Raw genomic sequence first — 24,266 nt, 5'->3', positions numbered from 1 at the left:
ATTTCTCAAAGATTTAAAAATTAAAACGTTATTTTCTTTATTACACAACTAAAACCATGCATATATGTTAAGCGGCAAATTTTTGCTTCTGTTAGTGGAAATTTGTTTCTGTTATTGGTATAATTCACCATTGAAAACTATAACTTTGGTACAATCAGTGAACAAACTCTCGAAACCTTATTTCAGATTATTTATAAACGAATTACTCACTATAATCTTCTTGGCGTTTCTTGATATTCAAAGCTCGCCAACTCGCCAAGGGCCAACCTTGGTGCTTTCGGAAGTGAAAATTATTCTGGCCTGGCGTAAAAGCGTGAAAATTTGGTGTAAGTGTTGCTACGCCCGTTGGCTTCTTGGCGTCATTGTTATCAGCCAAGAGCCAGTTGATGTGAAACAACAAAAGCGCATACACGCTCCGCAGCGCTACCAGCGCACCCGCAAAATAAATAGTTTACAGTCCACGTTTGATTTTTTATACACCCGCAAGCTATCGGCCAAACACTGGTCCGAACGATCAGGAGGATAAAGATCCAGTATATCGCAAATTTACAATAAAAAACCCGCATTCATTATTGGACTGACCACGCATCGCATCAGAAATAACGCAGCATATCTCCAGCCATAGAATTAGTGAAAGGTAGGCAAATTTACCGCATAATTTCATTTAATAAATAATGGATAACATCGAGAAATGTAGAAAGAAACGCGCTACAATCAGAACTAGCGCTACAAAACTAATAACAAAAGCAGATACTATAATACAAAGTGACACTAAAGAAATAACAGAACTAAATGAAATATTTGAGCAATTAAGTCAAAAGGAGAGTATTTTGACGTCATTAAATTCTGAAATTGAAAATTTAATTTCGGTTCCAGCAGAATTCGAAACTGAAATTAGCACTAGCGAAGAATACAACGAAAAAATCATTAGTGCTAAGTGCAAAATTAAAAATTGCTTAACCTATTTAGAATCAGTTAATCAAGTGAAATTAACGGCCTCAAGCTTTGTAAACAATAGTGTTAGCATAAAATTACCAGAAATTCCGCTACCGAAATTTTCGGGTAAATGTGAAGAATGGAGTACTTTCAAATTGCAATTCAATAATGTTATTACATCCAATAATCAGTTGACAAATGCACAAAAACTACACTATTTAAATTCAGCTTTAATCGGAGAAGCTAAAAATCTTATTACATTAGATGATACATTCACTTCATTATATACAGCTTTAGAAGAAAGATACGAAAACAAAAGGTTAATAGTAGAATCTCACGTTAAATCAATATTAGATATTGAAAAATTAACGCATGAGTCGGCTAAAGACTTACGTAATTTAATTGATTGTGTAAAGAAAAATATAAGAGCATTAAAAATTTTGGAGTATAATCGCAATGATCTTTCTGATATTTTTGTTTTAAATATAGTACTTCAAAAATTGGATAGGGAAACTCGAAGGCAGTATGAATTAAATATTAGCTCAAACGATGTTCCTAAATTAGATGATTTATTTTCATTTTTGGAAAAACGAGCTCAAATATTAGAAAATGTTAGCAAAACCACTCCTTTAAGATTTAAGTTAAGTCAAGAGAGAAATCCAAAAACGAAAACATTTCTAATTAATAAAAGTGTAACTCAATCATGCATTTTGTGTAAAATGAATCATCCTATCTTTAAGTGCGATTCTTTTTTGAAATTGAATAGTCATCAGAGAAGTGAGCTGGTATCAAAACATAAATTGTGTTTAAATTGTCTAAGCAGTCAACACAAGTTATTGAATTGCAAATCGAAACATTTATGCTACATATGCCACTCAAAGCATAATACACTACTCCATAAAGAACGCGAAACTATAAACAACTCTGCGGTTTTGGCTTCTTCTTCTCACGGTCATGACCTCAATCCCGAAGCAGCGGTATTTAATATTCATCAACAAAATAATGAAATTGTTTCTGCTTCTTTATCTTGCATTAATTCGAAAAATAAAACAGGGCTTCTTCCGACTGTTTTAATTTGGGTTTTAAATCCTTTAAATGGATCTTATATTCAATGTAGGGCGATATTAGATTCAGGCAGCATGTCGAATATTTGTACAGCTAATTTCGCTAATAAATTAGGTGTACCTCAAGAAAAAATAAATTATCGGGTTTCGAGTTTGGGCGGAAACGAAACTACAATAAGATCAAAAATACAAGCTACAATTTGTAATGGTAATAGTTCTTTTTTGAAAACTCTTGATTTTTTAGTGGTATCCAAAATTACCGATTTTCTTCCTGTTACATCCTTCAAAGTAGATAAGTTAGAAATTCCGCAACAATTAGCAGATCCTAATTTCGCGGTAACTGGAAGAATAGATATGCTTTTAGGCGCGGAGGTATTTTTCGAAATTATCAAGGCTGGAGATATCCGCGTTGCAAACAGTGATTTGGTGTTTCGCAATACTGTTTTTGGATACATTGCAACTGGAGCAATAAATACCCGCACTCCAGAAATTCACTGCGGTTTCATAACCACTCAAACAGAAGTCGAAGACTGCTTAGAAAAATTCTGGAAAATAGAGGATATAGACTATAAAATAAAAATTCAGAGTGAAGAAGAAAAGTATTGTGAATCACATTTTCAGAATACTTATCGCAGAGATGAGCATGGACGATTCATCGTAGAGATGCCAGTTAAGGACGTTGAGCGTTTAGGAGAGTCCAAGGACTTAGCTGTGCGACGTCTGAATCAACTATGGAAAAGATTATCCAGAAATCAAGAAATGCAAGATTTATACAAATCATTTATGCAGGAGTACTTAGACATGAATCATATGGAAAAATATGATGATAATGAAAGCAATTCCGGTAATCAAATTACCTATTACCTCCCACATCACGGTGTTTATCGTCCAGAGAAGGCAACCACTAAGTTACGTGTTGTGTTCAACGCTTCATCAAGTACCTCAACGGGTGTGAGCTTGAATGATGTCATTTTGAAGGGGGACGTGGTCGAGGACATTTTCGAAATCATGACTCGATTTCGTAAACATAAATATGCTTTCACGGCAGACATCCAAAAGATGTTTCGACAAATCAAAATAGATCCATCACAGATTGATCTTCTAAGAATTGTGTGGAAAGATTCAGAGTACGCAAAACCGGTAACATTCAGACTCAAGACAGTCACTTACGGAACTGCTTGCGCTCCATTTCTCGCAATCAGAACTCTCAAGCAGTTGGCTAAGGATGAGTTACAATTTCCACTGGCATCATTAGTTCTTTTGGAAGATATTTATATGGACGATATCGTTTCAGGTGCTCAAAGTTTAGAAGGTGCTCAGAAAGTGCAACAACAGCTGAACGATATTCTATCAACTTGTGGAATGTCTCTTCATAAGTGGAACTCTAATTCAAGGGAGTTAAGGAACAGTTTACCTGTAGGTGACCCAGCAGAGCATGATTTTGCATCAGAAGTTGATGCGAGTGTCAAAACTTTGGGTGTAAGGTGGAATTCAATTGAAGATCAATTTACGTTTAAAGTATCCATCCCAGAAATGACCACCAAATTCACTAAGCGTGAAGTGCTGAGTTTTATAGCAAGACTGTATGACCCATTAGGCCTTTTGCAACCTGTCATCACGAAAGCAAAGATATTTCTCCAAAAATTGTGGGTACATAAACTGTCGTGGGACGATCCCCTTCCACCACAAATCGCAGGTCAGTGGCTTAATTTTGCATCATCTATGCAACATATAGAAACTATTCGCATTAATAGATACATTTTAACTGACTTTTTTACAAAAACTGTTTTAATGGGTTACGCTGATGCCTCGGAATTAGCGTATGGAGCTGTGGTTTACATGTACTGCCCAGGCCTAGCTGAATCTAGCACTTGCCGTCTTATTGCGAGCAAATCTCGTGTTGCACCCATAAAAGTCATTTCTATACCACGTTTAGAACTATCAGCTTGCTTACTTCTTTCTCAACTTATAAGAAAGGTTTATAATTCTCTTAAAATGGACATTGACGAAGTCATTTTGCATACAGACTCGACCATCGCACTTGCATGGATTAAAACGCCAGCCCACCAGCTTAAAACCTTTGTTGGAAACCGAGTCTCCAAGATCCAAACCTTGACTGAGAACTACCAGTGGAGACATATTTCTACTCATAACAATCCCGCAGATCTCATTTCCCGTGGCTTGGATCCTCAAGAACTTTCCTCATCAGACTTGTGGTGGTCGGGTCCGTCTTGGATGAAAAGTGGTGAAATATCGCATTTGGAGGAAATCCCTCTCTCAACAGACGCTCTCAAAGAAGAACGCAAAAAGACATCGTGCTTGATTGAAACAACTCCTATTGACTTTCCGATCATTTACAATGTTTCAGCATACGTTAAGTTAAAAAGAATTATAACTTGGTGTCTCCGCTTCATAATGAACTGTAAATCTCCGAACAATCGCATAAATGGTTATTTGACTAGTAATGAGATAAAACTAGCTAGAAACGTTTTGGTCAAAATAGTACAAAAACAAGAATTTCCAAACGAATATCACCAGCTAAAAAATAGCAAACCAATTTCTTCGAGTAGTAAGATCCTCTCCTTGAATCCATTTTTGGATGAAGAGGGCCTTATCCGTGTTGGCGGTAGGTTAGAAAATACACAATTATCGAATGAAAGAAAACATCCTATTCTCCTACCGAAAAAACATCACTTAACTAATCTAATTATAATTCATTATCATGAATCCTTCTTGCATGCTGGAGCACTTTTACTATTATCAGTTATTCGCAAAGAATTTTGGATAGTAAATGCTAGATCAGTTATAAAAAAGCAAATCTGGAAATGCATAAAATGCTTTCGATTAAAAGAAAAAACCGCGACACAGATAATGGCTCAATTACCACCTTCAAGAGTAACGCCTTCTAGAGTATTTTCCAAGACTGGTCTGGATTATGCAGGTCCATTTTTTGTGAAACCGCGATCTGGACGTGGAGTTAGATCAGTTAAAATGTACATTTGTATATTTGTGTGTTTCGCGACAAAGGCGGTGCACATCGAAGTTGTTGGAAATTTAACCGCTGAATCATTTATTGCAGCTCTAAAAAGATTTGTTGCGCGAAGAGGAAAACCAAATGAATTATTTTCAGACTGTGGTTCAAATTTTGTTGCTGCAAATAAGGAAATTAATCGAGTAGTTAAATCTCTTCAAAAAGAAGAATCCATCCAGCAGTATTTTGCCGATGAGCAAATTAAATGGCACTTTAACCCACCTTCAGCACCTCACTTTGGAGGAATTTGGGAAGCTGCTGTGAAATCCGCAAAATCGCATTTGAAAAGAACAATAGGTGATCATAAATTGACCCTTGAAGAGTTTTTAACTCTTACTGCACAAATTGAATCCTGCTTGAACTCTCTTCCTTTGTGTCCAGTATCGGACGATCCCGCTGAGCTTTCAGCACTTACCCCAGGACATTTCCTTGTGGGAACCGCTCTTTCCTCTATACCAGAAGAGAACCTTCTAAGCGAAAACATATCCCCATTAAAACGTTGGCAGTTGACTCAAAAACTTTTCCAGAATTTTTGGAAAAGATGGGTTAACGAGTATATTTCCAGCTTACAGCAGCGCCCCAAATGGTTGCGAGAACAGCCTAATTTGAAAATTAACGATTTAGTTCTCATTAAAGAGGACAATATTCCACCTTTGAAGTGGAAATTAGGGCGTATACAAGAAGTTTTTCCTAGTGCTGATGCTAAGGTAAGAGTGGTCAGTGTCAAAACTGAGACTGGAACTTATAAAAGACCCATTCACAAACTGTCAGTTTTACCTATTGACTGATTAACTTTCTTTATTTTATTTTAGACTTTTCTTTTGTTTTGTGTTAGTTATCCGGTTTATACCAAGGAATCTATACATCTGTTTATAATTATATATATTTAAATTTTGTGTATGTTGCATTAGTTTTTTATAATTATCTTTTTATTAGATGTATAGTTTAATTCTGTTTTTTTGTCAATTTATGTGCAAATTTTGAAACTATGTTTCAAGGTGGCCCGGTATGTTGCTACGCCCGTTGGCTTCTTGGCGTCATTGTTATCAGCCAAGAGCCAGTTGATGTGAAACAACAAAAGCGCATACACGCTCCGCAGCGCTACCAGCGCACCCGCAAAATAAATAGTTTACAGTCCACGTTTGATTTTTTATACACCCGCAAGCTATCGGCCAAACAGTAAGATTATTCAATTTAAATTGTTTAAATTTAAATTACACTCTTTTAATTCATATATGAACGTTCGCTTTGGTGTTAACTTGGAATAAAGTGTTCTTTCACACAATATTTTGGGTTGTTCATCATCATATTCGACGAGATATTACACCACAGTTTCCACATTGTACTTAAAATTTGTGAAGATCAAAAGTTGGATATTTTTAAAGAAATTTTCCGAAAGTAAATACCGTCAGACAGTTGTAATATTTAATTAATATCTTTTATATTAATATCTTTTAATTAATATCTTTTAATTAATATCTGGCAATGGGTACCTCTTTGGTGTCTTTCTAGACCTATATTCTCCTTTTATGGCAACCATGTCATTATGAATTGCGATTATAAGATTTAATTTGGCAGCGCAGCATTTTATAGGACTGTACTAAAATGAGAGAAAAAACTTTTATTTTTATTCGTTTTATTGAAATAAAAAATGGTATTTTGCTTATCTAGTATTCTTATACATTGTACAAAATTAGCAAATTCATCCGTCAGATCTTATAAAAATTTATAATATGTATAAACTGGTTCATCATATGATCTAGCCTAATTATGTACAATCGATATTCAGCGCATGTTGCATTTTAATCGAAATTCTGATGCTGAATAAATTTTATTCAATAATTAATGTCTTAGAAAAATACGCATTTAAATAAGAGAATAGTTGAAGAATAAAATATAGCGCTGAAGTAACTATGTAAAAAATGAGAAAAATTATTTAAGAAGAGAATAAATAAAATTTCAAATTCTTCTCACGTTCTATCGCGAATTTGATGCCAAAATGAATAAATCTCAAAAGATAAAGTAGCAGTAGTTTTCTCTTATCATATGTCATTTATGAATATTTGAATACGAAATAAGCATTACTATTTTCCCTTGAGGTCCAAAACTACGATCTCTAGTATTTATCGTCAAGAAACAGAATCTTAGATAAAGCTGTCAAATGTTACGATACATAATGTTAGAAAATTCGAAATTCAACTAAAGGAGATAAAAGAGCAGAGGAATATTAAAAAATGATTTTGAAAACTGCAAGGGATAATAAATATATAAAATCCATAAAGCTGTTATTTTTTTATAGAATCAAAGTATTTGTTTTATTCCAGACAGCAATGTTGGGTTGATTTTAATGTCAACAACAACCTTTATTGCAAATTCCGAAATAATAAATAATTTACGTAAAAAAACTATGTTAGCTTGAAAAAATGATAAATTCAACTATGCTGGCTTACGCGATATGAGATTGGCATTAATCCTTTATAAACTACCCTTTTATATCGAGATTGAATTTGCTTTTACAAATCAAGTTTTGAAAAACCATTTAAAATTTATGATAAATCATCATTCGCAAATCAAGAGTATGAAAGCATTCTCAAATCTAGGATAAATTTACCTTCTCAAAGCTTATTTTTAAATTTTATTACCATCAATGTTGCAAGGTTTATTAACGCAGGTTTTTATATACTTTCTCTTACAGTTTAAAAGTGAAGATTTACCTGATCATTAAGTTTTTAACAAAAATAAAATTATGTATTTGAGAGCCTGGACAAAGCAAGAATGAAAGCGAAAGGCATAAGCAAGGTTTAAAGTTGAAAATTAAAAATAAGTAATGCTTTCTACATTCCTTTATTCAACCTTTAAGAAAATAAGCTTGCCATACTAATATTTCGTAAAAGTTTAAAAAAGGATTAATTAGTCAACCAAGTGAAAAGGAAAATACAACGTTTCCTTCAAGGTTGACTGCTATCTAGGATTCATGAATCCCTCGTTGAATGGAAGTAACAGGCCCAAAGTTTTTCCAATTGAATTTTATGCAAAAATATTATTTAAGAAATTGAATTTGCCAATTGTAACATAAATAAAAAAATGTCCCCTATTTATAATTTTTTTTTAAAAAAAATATTAATGAGACATGCTTTTTCTCTGAAACATTTGGTGAATCGAATAAATCGACTCTCAGTAAGTGATTCTGCAATAGCAGATTTTATATATATATATATATATATATATATATATATATATATATATATATATATATATATATATATATATATATATATATATATAAATAAAACAATAAAACAAATTAAAGCAGATAGAGAAATTTGAAGTAAAGTTCATACAAAAACTTTTAAAAAAATTGGTTGCAGCTCAAAATGAGTTCGAGAAACTAACAAAGTTGACACTGGCTGCGTTAAGAATTGTTCATTAAGTTGTATTTGATACCATAAAGAATACAGAGCATTAAATATTATCACATAATGTGTTTCATAATTTTAAAGTACATCATAAGAAAGCTTGAAATGAGCCTTTATAATAATTTCTTATCAAAGAGATTACAGTGCGTAAAGCATTATCTCATAACGTATTTAAAGCATTAAAAGCGCCCCATAAGAAAGCTTGAAATGAGCCTTCATAATAATTTCTTTTCAAAATGAATACGGTGCATAAAACATTATCTCATAATGCATTTAAAACTTTAAAGGAACTCCATTAGAAAGCTTGAAATAAGCCTTTATAATAATTTGCTATAAAAAAGAATACAGTGCATAAAACATTAACTCATTAAGTACTTAAAACTTTAAAAGTACTCCATAAGTAAGCTTGAAATGAGCCTTTATAATAATTTGTTATCAAACTTTGAACGCAAATAATACAATTTATCTATACCTCAATAATTTGTTCGTTCAAGAACAAGCAAAAACTAATTTTTCAGGTTTTGTAATCATACTGCAATTTTTTAAATTAGTTTTAGCAAGTTTTTTACTAGCATTTGCAGTAAAAAACTACTGTGTAGTTTTTTTACTGAAAATAATCGCTTTTATGATTTCTCTTGTGAAAAAACAACAACACCTATATCTAACTGGTTTTGTAAAGTTTCTTTAAATTATTTTTTGTAAAGTACAGTTAATATCTTTCGATATGCGACAAAAAAATCCTACGATTTGATAATAAAAGAAATTACTGTTAATGAGCACTTTTTATTGCAAAATTAAATGAGATTTACTCAAAGTTTAAAGGGTTTCCGTTAGAAAAAATATTTTTACTTGAAATTTTAATTGTCTCAGAGCCCGCTAGCTAAGTTGTTTTTTCCCTTATTAAAAAAAAAGAAATCTTTTCTAAAATTGGTAAAAAAAGTAAGAAAGCTGGATTATTTTTATATAATTTACCTACAAAAGAAAAATTAGCTTTGAGAGCAAAACTGCGAGCTTCCATTGTAGTTTCTGCTTTCTTTAAAGTAATTAAGCATTTTTTCGAAGTTTTAAGCTTTTACTTTCCCTTATAATTAAGACCAGATTATTTTTCTCTGCAGAAATTTTTTTAAGTCTATTACATATACTTAACCCTCAGTTCCACACAGAATCGCCAATTTATCTATTGTACATTTTTACATAAGTTTAAAAGAAAGGTAGCAGATTTTCAATAAAAAAACTGACCCGTTTGCACCAATGGTACAATATATGTTTCATTTAGCATTGCCATATTATCTGCCTAAACATGTGCGTCCAAGGATATGCCTATAAAGTGAGTTTAAAACTATAACATATTTTATTTAAAACGTAAATGTAATTATTAAAAAAAGTATTTCGAATGTGGAATTATTATTTTAAAGTCAAAACTAAAGGAACATATGTGGTCAGTGTAAAATAAAAATATTTTACTAAACATAGTGATCATTAATAGCACCATTTATAGCAAGAGTGGCCAAAAATATTTCAAACATTTAGAGAAGGCATCATATTGGATAGCCACACAACCTTCATAGCTTTAAACCATGTTCTGTTATTAGTTAGATTAACCTACTGTTGTAAGTTTTGTTTTAAAGTCTTTCCCACCAGAGGGCTAAAACCATACTTTGTAAAACAATATGAAATAGTACTGAGCGCCGGATGTAAAGCATCGGCTTCGATGAAGATAATTTTGTGAGAATTTTTTTGATAATTCGGTGAGAATTCTCCCGATTAGACATATGATGCTCACTACGTGCTCTTGCGCGCCGAAGCCTATCAATTAAAACGTATTAGCGTTTTATATAATATAGATTAGCCATATGATGCTCACTACGTGCTCTTGCGCGCAGAAGCCTATCAATTAAAAATGAAAACTGTTGCCAACGCGAGAAAAGAAATATCATCGGCTTTACGTTTAGCGTTACATACGTATTAGCGTTTTATATAATATAGATATATATATTATTGGTATATAATGGAAAACTTTCGGGAATATCTTAGAACCCAAACTGCTGCTTTGTCTTCCTCTATGGTTGCTGCATAAGCTGGCACAAGGATTACTCTGTGTCTGGTCTTTGTTCCCCATTTCAATTCGGATACTTAATTGGCTGCATGCTTATACGATGCCTACCATTACAGTTAGGGGTAGACACATTTTTTTTTATTAGAAATAATTTTTGTATTGTTTTCACACTAAACTGTGATGTAAGACCGAAAGAAGAAATCTAAGAAGAAATTTTAAGAAGATACCTAGGTTTTTCCTTTATTTTAAATAATTGTTGTGTTTGGATTTATATGCATTTCTAATATAGCAATCAAGAGGAAGAGTTTTAAAAATATTCTTAATAAATTTCGTATGACTATGTTCGATAGTTTTCAAATGAGCCTCATAAAATATGTTGTGCTGTTAATTTTGGAGAGAAGTATACAGAATTAAAATAAAACTAACAATTTAAAACATAAATTTTTGCGTTGGTTTGGAAGTAATGATTTATAAAAAGAGATTACTGTTAAAAATTTAACAAGAAAATAATATTCTTTACTAAGAAATATAAATAATGACGCTTTTTTTCTCTTTAAATCTCTTCAATATGTAATTCTGAACTTGAATAGTATGAGAATAAAGTCTTGGATCTCACGATATATTCTGCAGCAGAAATAGAGTAAAATCTTATTTAAAGCACATCTCAGGTTTATTCTGAAAGCATATCGCATCAAATGTAATAGTGGAGATGTGTTGATAAGCTGCTTTTCTCTTTTCTCGATAGAATAAATATTATTTTCTTCTTTTTTTCTGTTTATCTATTTGTACTTTTTTTATGTTTAAGGGTTTCATTGATGGATTATGCTTATGGATTTCAGAATATGTGGAATCTCTATATCTTTTATTTCAAACCGCAGTAAAGGCAGAATGCTATATACACGAATAACGGTGTGTAAACATTCCTACAGAATAACATTACAAGGTGCAGTCATCCTTAATATTATCATCTTTAATGTGTGTTAACTTACAATATTTGTATGAATTTAGTGAAAAAAAATACTGATTAAAAAATTGTAATCAATATTAAGCTGCGATTTTTTCACGGCTTAAAATATTTTAAAAAAGTTGTAAACATTAAAGGAAACATAAACGTTAAAGATACATAAAAGCAAACATTATAAAAAAGTTGCAAATTATAAATTTGGAAAGCATATTTATAATTTAAACATCCAAACCTGTTGAACTACCAGAGGAAGTTGAAAGTAGTTTTAAAGTTCGTCATTATAAATACCTAACATTTTCATCCGGGAAGAAAATCGATTTTTTTTTATTCTAAATTCCACTTTCTCATCAGTATTCGTCAAATTTAGAAAACATTTGTGTTTTTTCCTAAATTTACTATGTAATTTTTTAACTTCAACTTGAAGCACTCATTGCTTTGTTCTTTTATTTATTTTGAGAAGAATTTTAAAAATATATAATAAGGGTGATACTTTTGGAGCTTTCTCAATATGCATAATAGTTGGTCAGCACTAATTAATTAACATATTTAAAGTTGGAGCCTGGAATCTGTTTCAGAGGGTTAAAGAATGGATTTTTAAGTCCTTGTTGCCAAATAGGCTTATTTTATAACGAATGTAAAATAATGCGCAATTTTAAGACGCTGATAATGTAAATCCAGCAAAAAAACTCTTTTACTAATGCCATGGGAAACAGAAAACGAGAAGATTACGAATTAGGTGGTTTAACTCTGTTGTAAAGAATGTGTAAATAAAGGAAACTAGAAGACCCTTGTTGTAGATAGGACCAGATGACAAGACTGCTTGGGGCAGTCTTGGTCAATAGTAAGCTGTAATGCATTGTAAGGAAATTATTTAGTGAATCAATTATAAGCATATGAATTGCATTATTCTATCTTTATTACAAAAGGGATTTTTTTGCAAAAAAAATATAAGTTATTGAAAACAAGGAAAGGACGTTTTCAAAACGGATCATTGCAAATAAAAAACAGATGGTTGCATTCATTTAATCCCTCATTTAAAATTCATTTGAAATGCTCATTCATTTTCTCATTCATTTAAAAGTCCTCATTTCATTTAAATTCCTCAATCTTAAAAAGAAAACTGAAAAATTTAATAAGTATGCAAATCAAAACAATTTACAAATTATTAAGAATAAAACAAACAAAAAAACATGAGAATAAAAGCAAAATGTATTGAGAAAATTCTGAAGAAGTTGAAGATATTAATTCTTTTACATATTTTGGAGCAATAGTAAATAAAACAGGAGGCAGCAATGATGATATAAACCAAAGAATCATAAAAAAATCAGGTTTCAAAAGCATTCAAAAATTTTAGAAATCTTTAATTATAAAAATAAATGTTTTTAAAGCTGTTACTCCATACTTTTGTATAGTGTTGTATGTTGGAACCTCCACAACACTGAAATAGAAAAACAGGAGACATTCCGGAACAAAAGTTTAAGGATAATTTTAAAACTTTTCTGTCCTTACACTACTTCAAATAAAGATCTTCTAATAAGGGCAAGATTATCACCCATTCATGAGGAAATTTTTAAGAGAAGATGGACATAAACTGGACATATCTTTCATTTAAAACGAGATAGTCTGCTAGTAGTGCACTTATTTGGGCGCCAGATGGAAAACGAAAACGAGGAAGGCTGAGACTAACTTAAGAAAGATACGTGCACTAAGACCTGTTCAAAGTAAAATTAAATAGATGAGAGGATAGAAGTGGGCTAGATTAGGGTTGGAGTGCCCGGAAAAAGTCTTGAGGCCTTATATGCCAGCTGGGGTGAAGAAGAAAGTCTTTTAAAAATAGAACGTTGGAACAGAAATCGGTTGTTTGGATGCAAAACGAACAAGCTTGAAGTTCTATATTATATTGTTAAGGGCAAACAAACCTCTTGAAATTTGGGGAAATTTAACTAAATGTGTCCTAATTAAAATTAAAATAAAACTTTTATTTTTATCTTTTACTGAAATAAAACTAACCTCTTCCAATCAAAACATACCTTTTTACTATTTACGATTTCATAACACGTTTGAATTTTTTTTTAGATATAAAAATAATATAACCAGCACTGAAAAAATATGCTAAAATACCAGAAATTCATAACTTTGAGATTTGTGAAAAGATTTTGCAGCTTCGAAAAACAAATATGCATAGATCTTGTGTTTGAGAATATTCAAATGTTTTGTAAGCAATTTTGATGCGGGAGCTATTTTTATATCCGTTCCTTTTTCGCAAATAGCAATAAAATGTTCTCCGTTATTTGAATAGTTCTTGAATGCATTGATCTACTGGCGTGTTTTAAAAAGAAATACTACGTATAATACCAAAAATGAAACAAAAATCCGAAAAGCGTTAAACAAAAACATGTGATAAATATTTCTAAAAATTTTTGTTTTTTGACAACTCGGAAAACCAGTTCTTAGTCATAAATTCTCCAAAAAAACTAGACTTAAGAAGATCATAAATGTTTTACATTCTTCGCATGTTTAATTTAAGATCTACTTTGCATAAAAATGTTTAAAAAAATTTCATTAACGTTTTATTTGCTCACGATGGGAAAGTGATGATAGCTCTATAGGCTGTCATGGGGAAAGACCGAAGATATATCCCTTGTCGCAGCATTTTGTTCATCCAGCAACAACCACCACAAAGTCGTAGAAACCAGTTTGTCTGAAAAGTAAAACAGGTCAGCACGTACCGCTGACTTCACTGTTAGAAATTTCTCAAAAAACGGTTTAATAACAATTTATTTGTTAAATTACCATATTCCACCAAGAAGTCAAATAACCATAAAGAGATGGTATTTGAACTGTTAACTTAAATAAAAATCGTTTATTGACTGTTTTCCCCTGATACGATTAAACAACCAGAATGTTATCCTCTCCAACTAGCCACTTAAATCCTTGCAGTTGGGTACGCACTTTAGGAATAGTCTGTCAATCTCATGACCGGCTGAACAAGGGTTCGAATCCAAATGTTGACACTACTATATCTCTTCAATTCCTGTCATACATGAAGAGTTACCAGTATCTTACACTGCTAAATGGGTGACCCTGAGCAATTGTAAACTCTCATTCACGTCTAGATTGAGGCACCACTAAGCTGCTTAACAGCAAAAAAGTAGAATTTTTCCATCTTTCGCGATATATTGCACAGCCAGATAAACTAATTAGGCCACATTTTACGACTAGACACAACTCAGTTATAGCTTAACTCCAATGATCATTATGTAATGAAAAACCTAATGTAATCTGACTCCAATGTTCATTATCTAACGAAAAACCTAACTCTAATGTCCAGTTAAATTTCCTTTTTACTATTTTCAAACCATGCTAGTTGTAAATAGTTACTAAACCATATAGTTTTGAATTCTCGGTTTCAGAACCGTAGAAGTACAGAAATGTTCCTAATTGTAAACTTAATGTGTATTAGATAGATAGACTGCTGCAGTTTATTTCATAATGATTTTAAAATGGAAATTCTAACCGCGAGCATTGCCGTCATCTGGTCATTATTCTCAAAATAAAGAAGCAATTACCTCCATCCAAAGGCCAACAACTTGTTAAATTACCATACGGCCGTACGGTACCATATTAAATTACCGGCCGTTATCATACCGTACGGCAAGGACTTTATAAACTAACAAATTAAATAAATTTTAAAATACTAATTATTAATGCTCAGTGAAAGATAATTTTAAGTAACATTTTGGAGAATTTGTGTAAATTATATTTCACAACACTTAAATCTATTAACAATTTTTTAATGGTTTTACCAAGAATATATATTTTTGTAGAACTATACCTTCTTTCACGGAAAGTATTTTATTACTTCTCATAAAAATTAAAAAAACAAAGGATAGACGTTATTACGGAGGTTATAAAATTTATTTTAAATTTCAAAAATCTCCAAAGCATTTAGGCTTAAGTGAACAGTCATACTTAATACTGAAAGATCTTCTTTGTTGAAGCTCAAGGCACAGGTGTAACTGGAATGGTAATAGAGTTTTGATTATGAGTAGTCATGAGGTTATAAGTCCTAGAACGCAAAAATTCATAATTCCTAGAACTGAATAAGTTTGCATATTTTTAATTAGGTATACACTGTTCACATAAGCCATATATACGACTGTTCACTTTAAATCAAAGCATTTAGGCTTAAGTGAACAGTCATATTTAATACTGTAAGATCTTCTTTGTTGAAGCTGAAAGCACAGATATTACTGGAATGGTAATAGAAGTTTGACTATGAGTAGTCATGAGGTTTTAAGTCCTAGAACGCGAAAGTTTATTACTCCTAGAACTAAATACGTTTGGATATTTTTATTGTATTTTTTAAGATGAAAAAATTTTATTAGAGAAATTTTTTTTTCCATTTTTATTCGCTATGTTTTAATTTCAGTCTAAGACCTAATTACTGTTAAATGACTGTGACTACAGTTTAAGTCAGCTTATAAGATCTAGTGCCGCTATTATCCTAATCCTATTTCTTGTAATAGCAACGAAGTAAAAAGGTAAGGAATTTACACTGATAGACTTGTAATCCACTGCTGCGCCTATTACACGGAGGAACTTAATGACTCAATTAAAACAGACCCAGACTCTGTTATCGTCCGAATTCTTTAGATCAGATGTAAGAAAACTAAAATAGTTTCGTTAATAGTTAAAGCAATCAGTTGTAGTTAGTGCTTTTATTCATTAATACAGCACTCGAGAAGAGATTCGACGAAAAACCAACATTTTTTTTTTTTTGTTCTCTTAAATTGGAATATTTGTAATTCGATATAATATTATTTTAATATATGCACTGACTATACATACGTAAAAAATCCTGAGATTCTTGATAACTAATCTAATTATATTGGTAACATCAAGATTTATTTGATTTCAGTCATAAGAATTAAATCATTCTTTAATGATTAGATAAATAATAAACTTGATTATCTACGTTACTAATTAAATCTTTACATTTCCTTACCATTCCGAATTTTCTCTCTACTCAAGACCAACAATTACTTTTCAGAATATATCAATGAATTTATTTATAATGTAGGTTACTACATTATAAATAAATTCAAATATTCATTTTATAATACACTGAATTATAAATGAATGTACTATGTGCTGTTTCAGAATGGAATAGTTTCTACTTAAAATGTTATGTATAAAAGTATAATGCAAGGTTTAATTTTAATGCTTATCTAGATTCAAAATTTGGATTTTTGAATAAAATTCTATTCATATTCTGATGTATTGTGCTGTAAATGTTGCGAATTAGCATGTAAATAGTAGAAAATTTAATTCATATTTTTTTATATATTTTCCAATCACTACTCAGAATTTTGCAATTTTCATTTCATACTTGAATTGATGAAATGTGCTCTAAATGGTAGGAACTAGATAGAAAATATGAATATAAATGTATATATAAATGTATATATATATGAATATATATATGAATATATATATATATATATATATATATATATATATATATATATATATATATATATATATATATATATATATATATATATATATGAATATATATATATATATATATATATATATATCTATCTTTATTTTCCATGTTTTCTCTATATTTTTAACTTATTTTATGAGTTCTATACACTTGCAATTTATGCGCAGTGCAAAGAACTTAATTGGAATTTAAGAAGTGTTGCGTTAAAATAATTGAATTTATACTTTTGTCATTCTCAATACAGAATTTACTAAACTTTTATAATGCTGAGCTATAAATGCTGCTAATTAGCGTTTTAAGACATGGGATGTCATATGCATTTGGATCACGCCAAAAAGTAATTTAATATTGCATGTTTATACATATTTATTCATCTTTTTTTTTCTCGACTAAGCGCAAAATAAATCGTACGTTGATTTAGCGATTGATTTAGCGTTTTAGCGATTGATTCACATAGGGTTTGCGGCTGCAAAAAGAGACAACTCCGTATGTTTTTTTTATTTAATTTTAACCCCAACTTCTTACCCGCGGGAGCTTCTAGATTAAACATTAGGGTAAACTTTCACTTTTCTTTCTAGACAGGAAGGTCTCGAAAAATCTATATTGGTTAGACTAACAGAAAAAAAAATTCTAATCTATTCTTAAGGATTGTGATTATCGGCTCTGTACCATCATTTCCTGGCGAAGCGGGCTAGAAGTATCATTCGAAGTGACCAAACTTTATTAAGGTTTGAGCTTTAGCCACTTCATCTGGACGCGAGTATTTTATGCCATAAAACATCTTGGCTCAACTAATAATTAGCGATGAGTTTCTAAATAAGATCTCAAAATCGAATTTACTTTATTATAGCATGAGAGAGCTGATTTATATGAATAACATTAGATGAGCCGTTGTGGTTCAGGGCAAAGAACGTTAGTCTCTTAATAATGTGAACCGGGTTCGAATCCCAGCTATAGCTGGTTGATACGAATTCTGCACACGTCTTGCACAGACTACAGTGCGGGACGTAAATTATTCTCAGTGGTAGACGAATCATGGGTTAGAGTCCCCTTGCCGTCAGACTAACCGTTGGAGTTTTTGATTCCATGTAACGCAAATGAGGGTTAGTTCCTTCAAAAAATCTTCCACAAAAGCAAAATTTCTCCAAATGCTTGATCCTGGAGTTCCCTTGTCTTCAGGATAGGGTTCAAAATTACAAAGGCAATGGGGTACTAGTAAACTCAAATTGGGTTGTCTGTTCAACGATGGTTATAAAATTAAAGTAAAATAATATTCGATTAGTTGATATACCAAGAGTTAAGATTTAAAATAACTACTTTAATTGCTTGCTTCGACCTATCTGAAAACAATTCTAAGCAGCTATTCGTTGTTAAAATGTCATGTTTAAAAAAGCGTTGTTGATCATATCCGATCTTTAGTTTATAAGTAAATAGAATAAAAAAATTAAAAAGTAAAATGAGTAAAAATATATAGTATTTAAATGAGTAAAATAGAGTATTAACATTACTAATATTTTAACTGTACAGAAAAAGTGTGGCTCGTTATTGTTTCCCAATAATCTCTTTCATTACTCGCAAGTCATCTTAATCCTTATTTTTTGTTCCACATTCATCTTTGAGACAGACTTTTATTCCTTACCGAACCATAAATTATATGAAAGTCTATTTTCCAGAATCCATCAAATCTGGATGAACTATTCTAACGATCTGATATAGAAAGAATTATAGCTAGATTACTAAAAATAAGAAATCCTGATTATGGTGAATACTACAGTCACTATGTCATTTTCTTCTTCAAAAATATCCCGAATTAACTGGTTTTGTTTGTGATCTTTTTTTTTTTAAATTCCTTCAACTTTAATGCAGAGAAGAAATAATATTTTTCATATCTTTTAAGACTATTGTAGATGTGCATTTTACTTCATTTCGTGCTAAAGCTCCATTTATATAATTTACATGCATGCATTTATTGTTTGGTTTCATTAGTGGAAGAGTATGTTAAGTAATATTTTTATGGATTTGAAAAAAAATGGCTAAAATTTTAAAAAACATAAAATAGGTGTGTAATAATTTGTTTTGTTAAAATACCCTTATTTAAAGAATTTATCCTTATCCCCCCTAAATTAAAGAAATTATCATTATTTCCCCCACATTTAAAGATATTATTCTTATTTCCCCTTATTTAAAGAAAGTATACTTAATCTCTCTCTTTTTTGAAGAAATTAATCGCAATCACTAAAACTTGGTCAGAATTGCAGTTACTAAGTTTAAATAAAAATTTTCAGTTGAAAGACATTATCCGTATTTCCCCTTATTTAACGAAATTATCCTTCATCCCCTAATTTAAAGAAAATATTCTCAATCACGCTTCCTTATTACGCAACCTCCAGTGATTTGCTTAAATAAATAATCGCAATCACTACAATTCAGACAGAATTGCAATTACTAAGTTTAATTAAAAATTGCAATGACTTAGCTTAAATGAAAATTGTAAGTACTAATTTTATATGAAAATTGGAGTTGCCAAATTTTAATAAAAATTGCGAATACTATACTAACGTAAATTGAAGCTCATAATGCTTAAAAAATGAAAATAAAATATAAAAATGTGTTACGCAAGAACACGAAATTAAAAGAATGATGGGAAAACATAATCTATTTTCCAGAAATTCTCCCAGGAGATACTTTTTCTCTTGGTTGTCCTGGACGTCGATGGTAAACTTCATTTTTCTTGTCACCGTAGAGTTTTTGATTTGCCATACTCGTTTAATCTATCGAGTCTTTTGTTAGAACCCATCAGTCGTTCTATCCAGGCTTTCTTCCAATAAATGATTCAGCCATTCAACGACTGAACAAAGAAAACGGATAACGTTATTTTGAAGTCTTTCATTGATTTATTAAAAATATATATTTCGTATGATGAATTTATGTCATAATAAATTACAAAAAAAAGAAACAAATATTAAAAAAAAATTTTTTTGAACTTTCTGAATGCCCGTTTTTTGAAATGAGGGAAAAAAATTAAGTAATCAATAAAATTAATATAAATAAAAGCTACAAAATCATACACAAAACTGTAAGACATATATCGACACATTTATTTAAGCTTAAACAAGTCCATTATTTTCGATGAAAATGTATTGCCTTTTTTAGTGGCTTTATATTAACAAATTAAGCAAACGTTGCTTTTCGAAGTCCATCCCATCAAAATAATAATTAATTATCAATATCATTTGGCACAATTATGATACTCGTGGTCAACACCTGATAGTCAAAAATTACCATAATTAGCGATTTTCTCTGGTGTTAATCTCTTTCGACCTATTTCTACCTATTCTACTATTAAACACCTAGTCCTTCAGTACTTATCAAAGGTATCTTGATACCAATACCAGGAAATGCCTTCAGTACGTATTAAAAACAACAATTTACTTAGTACAATTAGTGCTTATTACTAAAACTAATTAAGCATCTTCGACGTTAATAATAATAAGGGAATTTTTATGATTTTCCTACATGAGTACTTTTTTCCATTAATTTAGCTTTTCAATACAAAATTATTTTATTAATTCAATTTAGACAGATTATCACTAATTCAATTTCAATTCTTGAAAATAATTAGCAACGACACTAATATCTAACGAACTAATATCGGTACATCAAGCAGTAGAAATTCGTTAACATTCGGAAGGCCGTAAAAATTCGTTAAATTGCTATTGACGCTTGTCCTCCTTATTTAAAAGTGATATTAATACTACATTAAGCATTAAGTACTATTTTCTTTATAGTTGCTTTGATAAAAAAAAACCCTAATACACAAATTTTGGTGCATCTCATAGGTATCTTGGAATTGTTTTTTAACCACCCTCCGAAACGAAAAACTACTTAAAATCCCCATATTAAACATGCATAGCATCTCATACACAATCTTTAATTATTTTTTTCTGTATATTCCAGATCAACTTCGTGCTATAAAATTTACCATAATATTATAATAATAGATTACCATAATGTTAGCAGTTTAAATCATAAAAGGAAGATTAAACATACATATGGTATTCTTTCACTTGTAATATTCATAATTTGTCACAATTTTTCCATTTGCTTAATGGTTAACTTTAATAATTGACTTCAATTTTAGTTTTTCAATCTTGTTGAATTTTAATTTATAAAATTATTAGAGATTTAAATCAATTAAGTATCAATAGAAAAAATTCGAGGTCGCATATAACTTTTAAAATAAAAACTCAGTGACGTCATCACTATGCGTAACGACATTATTAACGCTGATTTTACTTTAACGTAAGATATCAAATATAAATAATTTATAAAAACGCCCAATAAAACCAATTTTTGGTTGAATTGAGCTACAAGCTATCAAATAAAAGGGTGGATTCTCTTTAATACGCAATCGAATAATTCGAAATATTTGATAACTCGAATTCCCCTAAAATTTCTTACTCGTGGTCAATGTTAAAATTTGATTTTTAGTACAAACTTTCCCTCTCAAATTTCTGTTTCTGTAGCTATTTTGCAACAATTCAAAGAATTAACAAAAAAATGGTCTCAATTTATTAAAAAAAGGATTTATGTATTTTAAAGGATTATGTTATGTATAGAGTTTGAGACAAACTCTTCTTCATCATTAATTTTTAAGACAAGATCAATTATAAAAAAATTTGTTTATTTTCTTCAATTGGTTTAAACTTGATTGGTTTAGTTGTTTCAAAACATTAAATAACTCGCAGTGGCTTTAAGAAATCTTTAACACTTGACAATGTCACAGAAAGCTCTTCCCAAAAATTTCTTAGAGAAAATTTTTATATTTTTTACATATACATACATATAATACTTTTTTTCTTATTGTAAAAAATTAAAAGAATAATTATTCTAAACTTGCAAGCTTTTAAATAAAAATAGCTCAGTAAAATATTACTCGACAAGTAAGTAATAATTTTATTATTCTTTGAATATACGTTTTTGAATATTTATTTTTCATTATTACAGACTAAAGATAATTAATTAAATAAAGAAATGTAACTATATTCAAATTATGATCTCAACGAAATTTATTTCTTCTTCGGAGAAATCAATTACTTCTTAATGAATTTCATTTTGTCTTTTCAATACTAATTAGTTTTTCTGAAGTGGAAAATATAGTTTTCAAAGTATTTCTTTTATGCAAAGAAGATGAAATGTTTATTATGTGTCGGCTTCACTGAGTGATTAAATAATAATATAATGAAATTAATTGATAATTTAATTACAATCAAATTAGTTTATTAATTCGGTTGTAACGTTAGAATGGAAGATTGTGCTTCGTATTTATTTTATTTTATGTGGTATAAAAGATTTATTAATATGCTTAAATCGGAATTAAATTCTTATAAAGATTTTAATGAACTTTATTTTCGTGACTGGAGAATGAAAGAAAGGGAGAATTAATGCTTGATTTATGTGAAAATCAAAATCAGACAATTAAGCTCAATTATCAACTAAATTTAAATAGTATCCAGTTTTGAATGAAAATATATTCTTGGTAAATAATTTAATGTTAAATATCATTAATAAATAAAAGTAAAACATTCATTTAACAATAAGCTTTTCAAAAGCTTTTAGAAAATGTTATAAAAGTTACATAGATAATTCAAATGCTCACTAATTTAAATACTTTCAACTTTAAACAAAGAAATGTTTTAACTTTGTATTTGAAACTTTAATGTCCAAATTGGTTCAAAAATTATTGTTTATCGTAAAATATCAATTGTTTAACACTAAGAGTTCTAAATGCATTATTATATTAACTTATATTTTGATAACAATATAAAAAGTTTATTATTTAGCATTAATATAGAATGTAATATAACCATTAAAATAAGATTAGATGAATGTACCATCAAAATGGAATATTTTGCTGCATACTTCATTTATTTCAGGTGTTATAAAATATTTTCGATTAAGTTTAAGTCAGTATTTAATTCCAATAAAATTTCTAGTTTAAAGATTTTCGACATGATTGGAAATTAAAATAAAAACGGAAGTAATTTATAGTTTGCATACAAATCAGTCTTAATTAAGCTGAAATATTTGAGGAAATATATATATATTTCCTCTGACAGTTCAGTTATATATATATATATATATATATATATATATATATATATATATATATATATATATATATATATATATATATATATATATATATATATATATATATATATATATATATATATATATATATATATATATATATATATATATATATATATATATCGTATTTGATATATCTATATATATCAAATTATTGGTAATAGTAATAAGTTTTAGAAAATATTTTTAGATTTAACTCTTAATATTAATGAAGATAATAAAAATACATTTAAACTTTTTGATAAAAGAAATGATTTTATTTTTCCAAGTAAAAAGAGCATGGATTTTAATTCTGACTGAGCCAATAAGGTTTCTTTTAATTTTATTACCAATCAGATTCATAGGTTTTACAGAAATAATTCAAACTATAAAAAGTTTATAAAAGAAACTGATAAATTTAAAACAGATTTAATTAATAGCCATTTTCCTAGTTCATTTCTTCAATTTCATTTTAAAAATATTTTAAGCCACTTAGAACATTAATTTTTTTTATTATTTAATTCTTCTCTGCTTAGAATTAGCTCTGATTTATTTTTAAGCTAGGAACTAATTCTGATCAGCTAATCCTAAAGCCACTGTACTGAATAGTTAGGATGCATGACCTTTTATATTGGATTAGTAAAAATTTTTAAGTAAATTTATAAATGAATTGTTTTAAATAACTTTAATTATTCAATTTTAATTGTCCAGTATAATAAGCAGTTTACTTTTATTTTTTACTACTTTTCTTCAGTAAGAAGGGAATGGGCTCTGGTTTGAGAGCAGCCACCCCCACTGAATGCAGGTAATATGTGTAGACATTAAAATTACGAAAGGATGAATGAATGCAGGTTAAAGTCTATAAACGGCTTTCTATTTATGTACATAGTCTCTGATTTATAAACAGTCACCGTATAAAAGATGTGATGAAAAATTAAATGGTTTATTCCTAATTTAAGTCTGTAATTTAAACTACAACAATTTCCTATTTTGAATGTTCCTTTTTGTTTTACGTATTTATTTATTTTCTATTATTAATTAAATTTCTTCCTATTAAGGGTTTTGGTAAATAAATTTTCCAAATAATTTTTTATAACAAGATTTTTCTCATGAATGTCAGCACTGCAATATTATTTGCTTCATATTTTTTCTACC

At 29.6% G+C, this 24,266-nt stretch overlaps 1 protein-coding gene across 1 annotated transcript; it reads left to right on the top strand.

The window, feature by feature from the left end:
- The first annotated feature begins 674 nt into the window (after positions 1-674).
- On the top strand, positions 675-5,819 carry LOC147807348 (uncharacterized). The gene is made up of 2 exons (XM_087168899.1): positions 675-1,329; positions 2,245-5,819. The coding sequence occupies exons 1-2, from the start codon at positions 675-677 to the stop codon at positions 5,817-5,819; spliced, it is 4,230 nt and encodes a 1,409-aa protein (XP_087025025.1).
- Positions 5,820-24,266: the final 18,447 nt, after the last annotated feature.

This window comes from Parasteatoda tepidariorum, chromosome 7 (assembly GCF_982258835.1).
Source record: "Parasteatoda tepidariorum strain Cologne lab strain chromosome 7, Ptep-v5.0, whole genome shotgun sequence".
Taxonomy (NCBI): Eukaryota; Metazoa; Arthropoda; class Arachnida; order Araneae; family Theridiidae; genus Parasteatoda; species Parasteatoda tepidariorum.
Note: the sequence above shows the minus strand (reverse complement) of the source record. Positions and strands in the feature narration are given on the sequence as shown.

Bases quoted from the DNA above. Each gene is read 5' to 3' on its own strand.
- LOC147807348 (XM_087168899.1), top strand. From the start codon at position 675: ATGGATAACATCGAGAAATGTAGAAAGAAACGCGCTACAATCAGAACT. The intron at 1,330-2,244 runs GTAATTTAATTG...TTGATTTTTTAG, and splicing joins TGAGTCGGCTAAAGACTTAC to TGGTATCCAAAATTACCGAT.